Here is a 14,162-nt window from a genome sequence, read left to right as displayed (position 1 = left end):
CCCCCACCCGCCGGTCCTCCCCTTCCCTCGCCCGCTTGATTTCGTCTGATGTTGACTTGATGGCCAGGACTGAAAGGGGTTTTCTGGAGTCATCGGGGATCTGGGGGACACCCCCTCCCCTGTCCCCACATCCCCCTGGTTTTGGGGGGGGAGGGGATGGTGAAACCTGCCCTAAGGCACTGGCTGGAGCTGCGTGCCGCGTCTGTCGCCGGAGGGATCGTCTCTGCTCCCGCAGCCCCTCACGACCCCTCACTCTTGTCGCTGGGTTGCAGTTGCCACTCCGGGCAGTGGAAGCTGCCCGGGCCCTGGGCCTCTCCTGACCGGCGCTCTGGGGCCCTCCGCGCGCCCACAGCTCCGTGTGGTGGGAGGGCAACCCGAAACGCCGCAAGCTGATGTCGCGATTAGAGACCTCTTGGACCCCAAGAGTTGGCTTTGAACCTCTCTATCCCCAAGGCTCTCTGTGGAGCGCCGTCATGATATTTGATGTCCCCCCCCCCACCCACCCACCCATTCCTCCCCCTTCCTGTGTTAATCTGATGAGTTTCACAGATTGAGGCTGAAGTTGCCAATCATTGAAGGCCAGTTGACTTTTTGCAGACACTGGCCTTGCTCTTAGAGGTACTGTTCTTAGGGCTGGTTTCACTGTCTCTTAAAACTGAAGGGTGGAGCTGAGACAGAAGTATGTTCTTTTCAAATCAAACATGCTTTTAGGTAGTCACTCTGGAGGGTGTTTGGCCACTTTGGACAGAGGGGTCCTGGGACTGGAGTTTCTAAAGATGTTTGATTTGAAAAGGGTGACCTTACATGATGTAGGTTGTTTGCTCCCCTCCCCTCCCATGTTTTCAGTCCCTCTTTCTCCTTGGGATTTTTGTTTGTGGGTTTGGTTTTTGCCAATTCGGCAACTCTGCTTCTGGGGCCCAGACTGAAAAGTAACCGTGACCAACCATTAAACTGTGGAATAGTCTCTCCGAGTGAAGGAAGCCCATCGTTTGAGACAATTAAAACTGGATTCTACAAAGCCCTGGAACCTGACTATAGGGATGACCTCTGAGCTTGCCAGAATGGACACATTAATGACCAAACGCCTTTTCCATCCCCAACGTTTCCACTTGGAGTTAGATCTAGACAAGAAGAACTCGTGGAGGGAGGGTCGCCAGCTCAGGTCTGGAGCTGAGGGCCCCGGCACTCTGCTCAAGCATGCTGTACCTTCAAACCATGGTTTCTATTGAATGATGCTGCCTGAGTTGTCAGGTGGCTTCCTTTTGAAAAGTGTTACTTGTGGTATTGTTAAAGTTTGATAAGCGAGGAAGTCTGAGCTTTTTTTTACAGTTTTCCATATCATTCTGTACATGATGTGAGTTAGGTCTTCCAAAACCAGTGGGGAGCAAACGCTACACATGTAGATGTGTAATATTTTAAGATAATGATCTACATTTGTAAGTTAAGGAGGTTTACAGCATAGTAAAAATAATTTTTAAATTTAATAATATGCAATAACTTGGCTACCCTGAAATATTTGGCCTTTTTTCCTGTAAATGTCTTTTTCCCCCCTGTATTTTCTAGTCCTCATTACAAAAGTCAGCACTAAAAAATTAAGCAGACTTTTGTCTCTCTACATGTTTCTGCAACCCTAAATCTGAGTGTTTTAAGTAAAATTCCCTAATTCACTCATTATCTGAGAGTTGCACTTTGACAGCATCTTCATTGAACTTTTTGTATTTTAAGCATAGCAGAAAGTGCTTCCTTAGTCTTCATCTGGCTAACATACCTATGGGTCCGCGCAAGTGCACATGGATGTGTGTTCATGTATGTTATATCCTGGGGGCGTAAAGTTTAGAAGCACATATTTTATGCTGCGTCTTCTAATAGTTTTGCTCTGTTTCTAGTGAACCTCCTTAAACTGCACGTATATGTCACTGTTCCTATGTATGTGTGTCTCTCTATCACATAACCCAGCACTTATTTCCTCAGCCAAGTGGCTAGGGGGCGAGCCTAGCCAAGATTTTACCTCCAATGGACGCAAGTTTCTTTGGTGAAGATCTCTCCTGAGAGTTCGGGACTAGCAGAAAGAAGCGAGGAAATTTCGACCGTTTGGTTCTTACGGATAGGTATTTATGTATTCGGTTTGTGTGAATGTAAGCTATGATATTTGACTTTTCAGAAAAAAAAGTTTTTTTTCTTTTTTTTTTTTCTTACAAATGGCATTGAATGGTTAACCAAACCATAAAGGGTAAGAACTGCCACTGACGTGGATACCATTTAAGCTATTAAAGGATTGTTTACCTTTAATTATAAGTTTTATCAATGTTAGAAAGGAATTTAGACTTTGTTAAGATAACTTGAGTTTAAAAGTAGGTGAGATATGACTAGCCAAATTAAATATAATGAGAAGCATTTTTATGTTTGCTTTAATATTTTTATTTCTTTATTTTAATTGGTAAGTATACATAGAAAACGTCACACACGAACCAACCCAAACGTTAATTTCTTCCCATTGACCAGTATGTTCATATTACAGATATGATGGGCGCGGTCACCTGCATGACCTTTCTGAGTACGATGCTGAGTATTCCACATGGAACAGAGATTACCAGCTCTCCGAAGAGGAGGCACGAATAGAGACCCTGTGTGATGAAGAGAGGTATTTAGCCTTGCATACGGACTTGCTTGAGGAGGAGGCAAGGCAAGGTACTGCTCAAGAAAAACTTACTTAAGCAACAAACTTTTTAAAAAAATTTTAAGTATTTAAAAGTTTACTCCCATTCATTTTTTTATACTCACTCTTTCTGATATTATCTTGACAGTACCCAGTGGATTGGAAAAACAGCAGTCTTTGCGTTCTGAGAGGACCTCAGGATAGTTTATATATAGAGCCACAGAGAATTTTCCCAGCTTTTGAGGGCAGACTGGGATTTGAAAAAACAAAAACCAAACTCTTTAACTGTTCTTCTTTAACAGTATCGTATAAATTAAAATTGATGTTCTTGTCTTTGCCATAACAATCTTTAATACAGTTCTTACTCCCCAAGTTTCTCAGCAGGAAGAAATTTTCCACAAAAGACGTGTAATCCGCTGTCTGTGGTAAACATGTACTGGCAAAAGTACATATTGATAGATGTGAAGTGTGAAATTTTAAAAAACATTATTGCCTCGAAAAGAGGTTGGAAAAAGTGTGTTGTATGCTTTACTGATAGCCACAACTTTAGAAATATATAAAATGTTTCTCAGTAAATTTCTGCTTCTGTTAACATAATTCTCATTTTTGTTCAAGAGGAAGAATACAAGCGGTTGAGTGAAGCACTGGCGGAGGACGGGAGCTATAATGCAGTGGGATTCACGTACGGCAGTGATTACTATGACCCATCCGAACCCACGGAGGAAGAGGAACCTTCCAAACAGAGAGGTGAGGTGAGGGGTCTGCCCGGGTGATGATGTTGGGCAGGCACTGCGTGTAAGCATAGAGTCTTCAGAGCACGATTACGGGCACTAAACAGCCGCAGTGTCACCGTGGGACAGAGAGGAAACATGATTGATGTTAGGGTAAAACAAAGCTAAGAAGTAGGAAAGGAATTGTTGTTGGAAGTGGGGAATGAATTCAGAGTTCAGTTATCTTCCAAGGATCTGGTTGCCTTTTCCTTTCTTTCTTTTGGATATATGGAGCAGGAAGTTACTCTGGATTCTGTGTTTCCAGATGGACAATGTATGTGTTGAAATCCACAGTAACTCATTCACAGGGCAGTGAAGGGACAGGCATTAACCACCCTCCTGCTAACCTGCTTCTTCATAGCCACTCCATGAGTGAAATAATGACAGGTGTCCAGTGGAAGGACACCTGTGGAGTCAGTTATTATCAAGCAGAAGATAGCACAGGGTGTCTTGGTTAGGCTCGATAGGCCCTAGGATGTAGACTTACCACAGTATTTTGAAGTAAGTAATATTTACCTAGAAATAAAGATTCTAAATTTATGCCTTTTTGGATTAACTCTGAATATTTTTTTAAATAAACGATAGTGCTACTAAAAAAAACTGGAGCTGTGCAATTCAAAAATAAAGTCCATATTCACTTTGGTAAGCCCTGAGAACACCTTTATTACAGCCCTGCATTCATGATCAGTCATGAATCATCAATAATGATAACACACTCGAAACATTGAGTGGATCACTTTATTCAGGATATTCTGTTTAAAGAGAAGAAGAACTTCAGAAACCTATTCAAATGTTCGGAGTAATGAACTGGAATCACATCATAGAGAGATGGAATTCTGGAGCTAGCTGAACCTGTGATATGGACTTACTTAATTGTTTTCTCCTCAAGTAACAAATCTTCCGGCAAGTATGAAGTGACTGTGGCAGTTAATATTAAAATGCCGTCTGCCCTGCAGCCTCTCTAGGGTTCTCCCAGCTTCTTCACCGCGGGGCATGACAGCAAGATGTGGGGGCCAGCTCATGCAGACACTTGCCTCATGGCCCTTGCTTTCATTCTGCTCATTACTTTATGGACATAAGAATCACTGTTACACAGCTCTGTTCTGCAAGCTTCTCAAGAGTTTTCCCAGATGTAATTTTAATTATATTGAGTTAAAGCCTAGTTAAGGTATTAAACACCTTCTAGCATTGACTTTTGAATCTGAGCAGACCTCAGAAGTTAGGGTGCGGTGGACGTGTTCTTGCAGGTTTGAGAAGTATACACTCATTCCTTAATCTAGACTAAGTCGTCCATCTTAGGATTCCGGACAGTTCCAATTTTGTTGTCTCTGAGCCTTGTACATTCCGTGTGCTTTAAATATGCAGTGTTCAATCAGAAGGAAGGAATGTACACTATCCCCATTTCACAATGAAAGAACTGAGATTCGTAGAACCCAGATGTCTTTTGCAAGGTCAATCGACTATTTAGGGAAAATCTACAGTAATATTTTAACAGTTTAGATTGGGGATCAGCAAACTATGACTGAAGACCCAGTTGGCGCATTTCTGTGAAGTTATATTGGAAGAGCCATGCTCATTTGTCCCTGTTTTGTCTGTGTGGCTTTTGCACTTCATTGACTAAGTGAAGTAGTTGAGACAGACGCCACCTGGCCAAAGAGCCAGGAATATTTACTGTCTGGCTTTTTGCAGAAAGATGTCGCAAACGCCTGTTCTAGGTGTTGGGCACCTGTCTCAGTGTAATTGTTGGGCTACCTGATGTCAAATATGGTTAGATTATTGAAAACACTTCAGTATTCTTGCCTGGGAAATCCCATGGGCAGAGGAGCCTGGTGGGCTACAGTCCATGGGGTTGCAAAAGCTTTGGACACAGCTTAACAACTAAATAACAACATTGAATTTTAAGAACTTCAATGTGGCTTAGTTTCTCTTCCGAGTTTTACTGTGTTTTCTCTTTAATGTAAATTCTCCATATTTAAATCTTGTTTCTGTAACCACATTCTCAGAACTTTGCTTTGTGTGCTGATTAATTTTTTTAATGGAAGTTGGGGCCCTGTAAAACTTACAGCTCAACTTTTAATTTACACTAGTATAAGTAAAATGCCACATATACAAATAACATGTACGCATGCACACGCACACATACATACATACTTGCATGTGTACCTATGCATACACACACTTTTTAAATAGAATAGTTTGGTACCCAGTACCACTACCAACCAGATTGTACTTTACTGCTGCATTATCTTACAGTCTAAAATTTTAATTTTGGTTTGTTTTTCTGAGTCACCAACATGTCTCAATATTCCTTGATTTCCAGAAATGCCATACAGTTGACCATTGAGCAACACAGGTGTGAACTGGAGAGGTCTGCTTATTTTCAGATTTTTTTCTTCTTTCAATAAAAAGCAGTACTGTGCTGTTGGTCAAATCCACAGAAGTGGAGCCACAGATACAGAGGACCAGCTCTGGGACTTGAGCATCCCTGGATTTTGGTGCCCCTGCAGACACTGAGGGGCGACTGCACTGTCCTGGTGTTCAACTGCTGTAAACCCTTGTGATATTAACCAGAAGCCTTTGACGGTGCCTTTAGTTCTGTGTAACTTTCTCTTCCCTTTCTGCAGCTTACTGTTGCCAACCCAGTTCCATCCTTTATTTTCACAGGTTTTCATCATCATCTATCCCTTTTTTTAACAAGAAAAGATTTAAATGTATTTGAATCTGAATTAGCATTACAAAAATTGGTTTTTATTTTGTGCTACTAAAACCATTTTTCTGTGAAGAAAAGTATGTGTAAGAACAGAGCAAATCTGTAACCTACCTGTTCCAAATAGCTCTTTTGCTCCAAGCTCCTTTATTTTTGAGAACAGCTTAGCACTTAAGGAAAGGCTATTTGAACAAAGTTTATACCACTTTGTCATTTTAGGGAGATATGGTAAAGTTATACTTTTATATATTCACACCTTTGGCCTCATTCCCAAAGAAATTTGGGGGTTTTAAGCTGTTACTTGGCATGTTGCAAACCAGTGTTTCTAATACTTACCAGTTCTGCTGTGTCATTTGGTTATTGGAGCTGAACAGATGGGTTGCTGATTACAGGGAGCTTTCAGGCCATAGTAAGTCTTCAGTTCTTGGGAGAGAGGAAGGGTATGTGAGCTTGTGGGTCAGTGATGAATACTGCAAATCACTCTGTCTCATCAGACTGCAGTCAGCAGGTCTTTGTGTGCTGTGAAGCCTATATAAAATTCCTTCTTGGCTTCGCAGAGAATTAAGTTTGAAATTGTTGTCTCTTCAATAGAATCCATTATGTACAATGGAGATATTTGTTTTGATGAAGACTTAATGTTTATTTCACATTATCTTATTTGAAGAAATAAGTACATGTGAAATTCTTAAAAATGTTAGCTTGGTTTTCTAGTATGTTTTCATACATTTCACTATATCCTCTTAAATTGTTCATTAAATTGAGATGTATATAGGTACCTTAGAATTCAGAAAGTTGCAGTGTGTAGTGTCTTGTCTGACTTCCAGTAGACAGATGTTTGTTAAGTGAACCGTTAAACAAGAAATGAAAATAGACACACATCTGATTATTTGTGAAGAGAGAGGTGGCTTGCTTGGGTGGAGAGGTCTTGGCAGTTACATGCAGGGATTTTATGGTTCAGTGATGAAAACGGTCGTCTTGCAATAGAGCACCCTGTGCTGTGCCTGGCCCTCTGGGGAACCCACCGAGATAGTTTGGGGGGTGGGCTTAGCAGATCAGAGGGGCTGGGAAGGAGGAGAGCTAAAAGTGTGTCACACGCCTGCTGCGTGCAGAGCCTTGGGGTGGAAACAGTCTCATGCGTTGTCTCCCTGCACCTGCGCCATGGCCCTGGAGTCCATGCTGCCACTGTGTCTGTACTAGGAGGAAACAAACAAGAACAAGGGAGGCATGGCCCCATGCTGCGCCACCCCAGCCCCTCTGGGATCTGGTGAGGTGCTTTTGCCCACAGGTGGTACAGTGAACACAGAATAGAGATTAGAAGTGTTTCTGGGAGCTGATGTACAACAAGACCACGAGGGGCCAGGTGATGCTCCTGCCGCTCTCCCCTCCACCGTTGCTTACTGATGGTGGCGCCCTCTTTTCAGATTGTGGTTCTGACGTTTTACGTTTTCTTTTTATACAGAAAAAAATGAGGCTGAAAATTTGGAGGAAAACGAGGAGCCTTTCATTGCCCCATTAGGACTGAACGTGCCGCCTGATGTGGAGCTGGTAGGTGTCTTTGTCCTTCACGATGCTATTCACCGCTGTTAGCACTTACCGGGAAGTACTCATGTGAGAGCCTCACCACAGTCACAGCCGCCGTACAGTTTGTGTGATGCTTTACACTTATTTTTGAGTTAATGGAGGAAAAATCATCACACACCACCTACTTTTCTCTAAAGAAAAAGAGAAACATTACAGTAGAATCACTAGACCAGAGCATCGGGGGCTGGGGGAGCTGGCTCACTCTCAGAGACCATGTGGTTGAATCCCCAGGTTTTACCAGTGCAGAAAAACCTAGTCAGAATTCCTGGTGAGGAGACTTAGCCACGTTTAGGTGTAAAAACCCTCTTACTCAAAGCAGCTTGGCTTCAGTAAAGTTGCTTTGCCCTATCTTTCTCTACTATAGTTTTTGTGGGCACTTAAGACAAGTGTCCAGAGAAGGCGATGGCACCCCACTCCAGTGCTCTTGCCTGGAGAATCCCAGGGACGGCGGAGCCTGGTGGGCTGCCGTCTATGGGGTCGCACAGAGTCCAACACGACTGAACGGCAGCAGTAGCAAGATAAGTGTCTTCACCTTGACATTCCCTTGGCACACTTCCACCTGGTTTTCCTCTCTAGTATGTCAAGACCCTGTGGTATCTCCAGGCAGCCCCTGCACTCAGGAGGAACACCTGGGTGGCATCCTCTCCACCTTAGTGCCCTGCAGCTGGTTACTGGCAGAGTTGGATTAATCTCCGCTCACCTGGCTATTTCAGCTACATTTGGTTAAGGTTACATTGTGACAGGCCTCATCAAGGGTTTTCCACCTATTACCTCATTTAATGCTGGTGGTCCTATGAAGTAGCTTCCTGTTACTGTCTCTCTTTCACAGATGAAGAGAAGTGAAGAAGTTGGGTCACACACAGCAGGCAGGAACTCTGACTCACAGTCTTTTAACTGTTGGGCCATCATAAATTGCTATGCTTTGTAGCATCCCTACATGTTTATTAGGAATGTTTAAAACATTTTTGTTGCATGTACATACCCAGAAAAGGGCTATTTGTGCTCACTGTAAAGTTTTTTCTTTGGCATCTTCCTGCCATGGATGTGGGTATACCAGGAACTTCTGTGTGTCCCGCTGTAGCATCACTGAATCAACAGTGGACACTGAAAATTCTAGTTTTTCGCATTCTCCTCACGTGTGCATGACACCTCCCATATTTAGTGCAGCATGGGTTTGATGATTCTTCCTCTTCAGTTTTGGTAATACAGAGTTTTTCTGTTGACCAGTCATGGTACAATGGTATTAAGTGAGTAATAGTTACATAATCACAATAGAGAAAGATGTTTATCAATCAATGACCAGACAAAAAGTAAAAGATGATTACAGTCGCAAGCCATAATGGGAACATGATTAACTTCACAGTATAAAAAAATTACATACAGTTTGGGGGTGTCAAGCAGAGTGATGTGGTCAGTGGAAGTGCATACATGCGCATGTTTTCAGCTGCCCAGTCAGTCTCTGTCTTTTGGTTGGTGCATTTAATCCATTTACGTTTAGGGTAGTTATAGATACATATGATCCGATTACCATAGTCTTAATTATTTTGGGTTTATCTTCTGTAGGTCTTTTGCTTCTCTTGTGTTTCCTGCCTAAACAAGTTCCTTTAGTATTTGTTGTAAAGCTGGTTTGGTGGTGCTGAATTCTTTTAACTTTTGCTTGCCTGGAAAGCTTTTGATTTTTGCATCAAATCTGTATGAGAGTCTTGCTGGGTAGGGAAATCTTGGTTGTAGGTTCTTCCCTTTCATTGCTTTAAATATATCTTGCCACTCCCTTCTGGCTTGTGGAGTTTCTGTTGAGAAATCAGCTGATAAACCTGATGGGAGTTTCCTTGTATGTTATTTGTTGTTTTTCCCTTGCTGCTTTTAATATTTTATCTTTCTCTTTAATTTTTGTCAGTTTGATTACTGTGTGTCTCAGTGTGTTCCTCCTTGGGTATATCCTGTCTGGGACTCTCTGCTTCCTGGACTTGGTTGATTGTTTCTTTTCCCTTGTTAGGGAAGTTTTCAGCTATTTTCTCTTCAAATATTTTCTCAGGTTTTTTCTCTCTCTTCTCCTTCTGGGACCCCTATAATGTGAATGTTGGTACGTTTAATATTGTCCCAGAGATCTCTTAGGCTGTCTTCTTTTTTTTTTTCCATTCTTTTTTGTGTATTCTGTTCTGAGGCAGTGATTTCCACCATTCTGTCCTCCAGGTCATTTATCTGTTCTTCTGCCTCAATTACCTCAGTTATTCTGCTATTGATTCCTTCTAGTGTATTATTCATCTGTTAGTTTGTTCTCGTAGGTCTTCGGTAAACATTTCTTGCATCTTCTCCATTGTTTTCCCAAGATCCTGGATCATCTTCACTATCGTTATTCTGAATTCTTTTTCTGGCAGGTTCCTTCTCCACTTCATTTAGTCAGTTTTCTAAGGTTTTATGATGTCCCTTCATCTGGGATATAACTCTGCTTTTTCATTTTGATTAACTTTCTGTAATATGGTTTTTGTTTTAGCTGCTTTGGGACTGTGCCTCTTGCTTATTCTGTCTGCCCTCTGATGGAGGAGGCTAAGAGGCTTGTGTAAGCTTCCTAATGGGAGGGACTGGCATGGGAAAAACTGAGTCTTGGTCTGGTGGCCTTGGCCTTGCTTGCTGCTGCTGAGTCACGTCAGTCGGGTCCGACTCTGTGACCCCATAGACGGCAGCCCACCAGGCTCCCTCATCCCTGGGATTCTCCAGGCAAGAAAACCGCAGTGGGTTGCCAGTTCCTTCTCCAATGCATGAAAGTGAAAAGTGAAAGGGCCTTGCTTAGTAAAGCTTTAATCCAATTATCTGCTGATGGGTGGGGTTGCACTCCCTCCCTGCTAGTTGTTTGGCCTGAGGCAACTCAGCTCTGGGATCTGCTAGCTCTATGGTAGAGTTAATGGTGACTTCCAAGAGGGCTTACTCCAACGGGTACCCTCCCAACCTGATGCTGCCAGTGCCCCGGGCCCCGCAGTGAGCCCCTGCCAACTGCCTCCACAGGAGGCCCCCCAACACTAGCAGGTAGTTTTGGTTCAGTCTCCTGTGGGGTCACTGCTCCTTTCCTCTGGGTCTTGGTGTTCACAAGATTTTGTGCCCTCCAAGACCAAAGTCTCTGTTTCCCCTAGTCCTGTGGAAGTCCTATAATCAAATCCCACTGGCCTTCAAGGTCAGATTCCCTGGGGATGCCCAGTTCTTTTGTCGGATCCCCAGCCTGGGAAGCCTGACGTGGGGTTCAGAACCTTCACAACAGTGGGAGAATTTCTTTGGTATTATTATTCTCCAGTTTGTGGGTCACCCACTCAGTGGGTATAGAATTTGATTTTATCGTGATTGTGCCTCTCCTGCAGTCTTGCTGCAGCTTCTTCTTTGTCTTTAGATGTGGGGTATCTTTTTGGGGGGGTTCCAGTGTCCTGTCAATGGTTGTTTAACAGCTAGTTGTGATCTTGGTGCTCTCGCAGGAGATGAACACATGTCCTTCTGCTCCACTGTCTTGAACTGGAAGTCTGCTCTCTTCTGATGTTATTATATAATGGTCTCTTGAGCAGGAAATTGCTCTGTGTAGAAACCAGTTGTGAGTGCTCCCTGGGTCTCCAGTGGACAGCTTGCTTTTCCTTTATGGTGATGTCAGTAGTGGATTTTTCATAATCACTGTGAATTGGAGCAGTGATCTGCTGTGTGCATTATACACTGTCATGTCCACATTAGTGGAGAAGCTCTAGTAGACAGATGTCTGTGTCATATATTCCATCTCGGTTACTAAATGTTGAAACTGCTGGCATGTGTTTATATGGACGCATGCTGCCTGGGTGGGCAGGGGCTTCTCTAGCTCCTGGCCATGCGGGGCTGGGGATGGTAAAGAGAGCAGGTGCTTTAGGGGTTCTTGGTTTCTAAATTAAGCTTTTGGTTTAGAACCCAGTGGCTCAGGGGCTCTGGGGTTTCGTGTGACGGGCTGGGAGCAGTTAAGAGGTCACGGCACCCTGGGGGCGCGTGCTGCTGCAGGCTCGAGGCTGGCCACTTGCTTCAGGTCCAGCCCCTAGACTAGACTCAAGCCCTCAGGTGGCCTCACAGCTCTATTTTAGCTTTTTATACTGCCTCTGTGGGGCTACTTGTATGTTTCTTGGGAATTAAGGACCTAGTTTTTGCCAGAATGTGTAGCCCAATGCTTGTCTTAATGGTGTTTTCAGTTACCTGTTCCTTTCCCAGGCTTTGTCACCTCCCGAGTTCTGCACACGCCCAGGCCCGTTTGTGGTTGTGTTGTCTTGCACTGCAGGGAAGGTAGAGGGCGTGTCTCAACCTGGTCTCTCACCCACCTGAGATGCCATGGACCTTCTGGGCCTGTCTGTTCTGTACCTCCTTACGTTTCCTTCAAGCCATGGGGACCAGAAGTGCTGCTGCTCAGCACACCCATTTGAGTGTATTTACATAGGAAATGAGCTTTGTTGTTCAGTCGCTCAGTCATGTCTGACTCTTTGCGACCCCGTGGACTGCAGCATGCCAGGCTTCCTTGTCCTTCACAATCTCCCAGAGTTTGCTCAGACTCATGTCCATTGAATCGTGATGCCATCCAACCATCTCATCTTCTGTCATCCCCTTCTCCTCTTGCCTTCAATCTTTCCCAGCATCAGGGTCTTTTCCAATGAGTCAGCTCTTTGCATCAGGTGGCCAAAATATTGGAGCTTCAGCTTCAGTATCAGTCCTTCCAATGAAATGTGCTTGTTTAACTTACTTTATGGACAGAAGGGAAAGGGGGAAGGATTCAGTGCACAGTTCCCATCATGGGCTGGGTTTCCGTCCAGTAGGTTAATAGCAACAGCAGCTAAGGAGTGTTTATTAAGGAGGTGCTGTGAGCCAGGCACTGTGCTGCTCGGCTGCTCAGTCTCCCTGACACCAGTATATCTGTGACGGGGACACAGGCTAGAGCTGTCAAGAGCAGCCACCCCAGGTCATCCTGTGGGTCAGGCCTGCACTTGCAGCCCAGAGCCATTGCAGAACTTGGGGCCACACGGTTACGCTTCTTTGAAGGTTGTTCTGATTAGAGTGTTAATTCTCACCATGTGTTCAGCTGGTGTGTTGCCATGGGATGGGGGTGGGGAAAAATTTCATTTACCCATGTCCCTGTGGAGTCCGTGTGTTTTCTCAGGAGATTGTGAGGACTGTCCGTATATGATGAGCGCTGACTAACCCCTGGTCCAGCACGTGTTGTGCATGTTTGTTCTTCTGTGCTTTGTCTCTTAACTGTTTGTCCCTCTTTCCATGCAGAACTTAAATATATTTGCAAAAACACATATGTCACCATGTTCCTTTCTGGCTTCAGGATTTTGAATCTGGTTTCAGTAGACCTTTCCACCCCTGACAGCACTATATTCCCTGCTGTTACATCCAGTTTTGTTTTTATAATGCAGTTCATGACTCAATCTGATATTTATTTGGGGCTGTGATCACAGAGGGCTTGCCTAATAGTTCAGTTGGTAAAGACTCCACCTGCAAATGCAGGAGACCCCAGTTCGATTCCTGGGTCAGGAAGATCTTCTGAAGAAGGGATAGGCTACCCACTCCAGTATTCTTGGGCTTCCCTTTTGGCTCAGCTGGTAAAGAATTCTCCTACAACGTGGGAGACCTGGGTTCGATCCCTGGGTTGGGAAGATCCCCTGGAGAAGGAAATGGCTACCTACTCCAGTATTCCTGCCTGGAGAATTTGATGGACTGTATAGTCCACAGGGTCGCAAACAGTTGGACACAATTGAGTGACTTTCACTTTCATGATCACAGAGGAGGAAAGGGCCAGCCCAGCTGCTCCTGAGGTTCCTCACTTATTCACCCCATGTGCCACCCAGTCTGGCCCCTCATTCTCCCCCAGCTCCTGGATCTGAGCTCCAGTCTTTTCAGAGCTTTTCAGAAATCTCATACTGGTGCAGGTTTTCTGAACTCACATACTGTTGTCCCATTTTCAATTCCTACTCTGGAGTTCTTAGAGCCACATTAATTTTGGGGGATCTGGGAGGTGTTAGCCCCCCTTCTTGGGCTCAGTCACTTTCTTAAATTAGAAAATCATTTTCCCCCGTATCAGTCTTTGTAACATGCGTATTAAACATTGAGCATATCCTTAAAATCTCATCTTTTGGTGGCAATGATTATATTCTTAAATAGGAAAGGATTTTTCTAAAACTTACATGACAGAGCAAAGAATGTCTTTCTCCAGACCAAGCATTTGTCTTATATACACTTGCTTCAGTAGCAGATCTTGAAAGGACGTTCATAAAGTACTTTGTTTCTCTATACTCATCATCGCTTTGTGAAAGTACCTGTTTCTCTGTAACCACTGTAGCCATAATACTGCCCAACACGTGGGTGGGTCATGAGAGAATATCTCTACATGTGGGGGCAGTTGGGGGTATATTTTCCTATAAGGGTCATTATTCTGAAGTAATCATAAATGATTATATAT

The 14,162-nt window shown here is 43.9% G+C and overlaps 1 protein-coding gene across 6 annotated transcripts in view; it reads left to right on the top strand.

Annotated features, from left to right (window-relative positions):
• SFSWAP (splicing factor SWAP) overlaps window positions 1–14,162 on the top strand; it is an 80,381-nt gene that overhangs the window by 400 nt on the left and 65,819 nt on the right. For 5 of the 6 annotated variants that reach the window (XM_055550688.1, XM_055550686.1, XM_055550687.1 and 2 more), the window contains exons 2-4: window positions 2,519–2,688; window positions 3,272–3,403; window positions 7,593–7,678. In XM_055550688.1, coding sequence (XP_055406663.1) covers window positions 2,519–2,688; window positions 3,272–3,403; window positions 7,593–7,678 — 388 coding nt within the window. Of the gene's footprint in view, window positions 1–3; window positions 2,109–2,518; window positions 2,689–3,271; window positions 3,404–7,592; window positions 7,679–14,162 lie in introns of those variants that run through there. The other variant, XM_055550690.1, reaches the window with a different exon arrangement.

The sequence above is a fragment of the Bubalus kerabau genome, chromosome 16, assembly GCF_029407905.1.
Source record: "Bubalus kerabau isolate K-KA32 ecotype Philippines breed swamp buffalo chromosome 16, PCC_UOA_SB_1v2, whole genome shotgun sequence".
NCBI classification, from domain to species: Eukaryota; Metazoa; Chordata; class Mammalia; order Artiodactyla; family Bovidae; genus Bubalus; species Bubalus kerabau.
The sequence above is the reverse complement of the archived record's forward strand: the minus strand, read 5'-3'. Positions and strand labels throughout refer to the sequence as shown.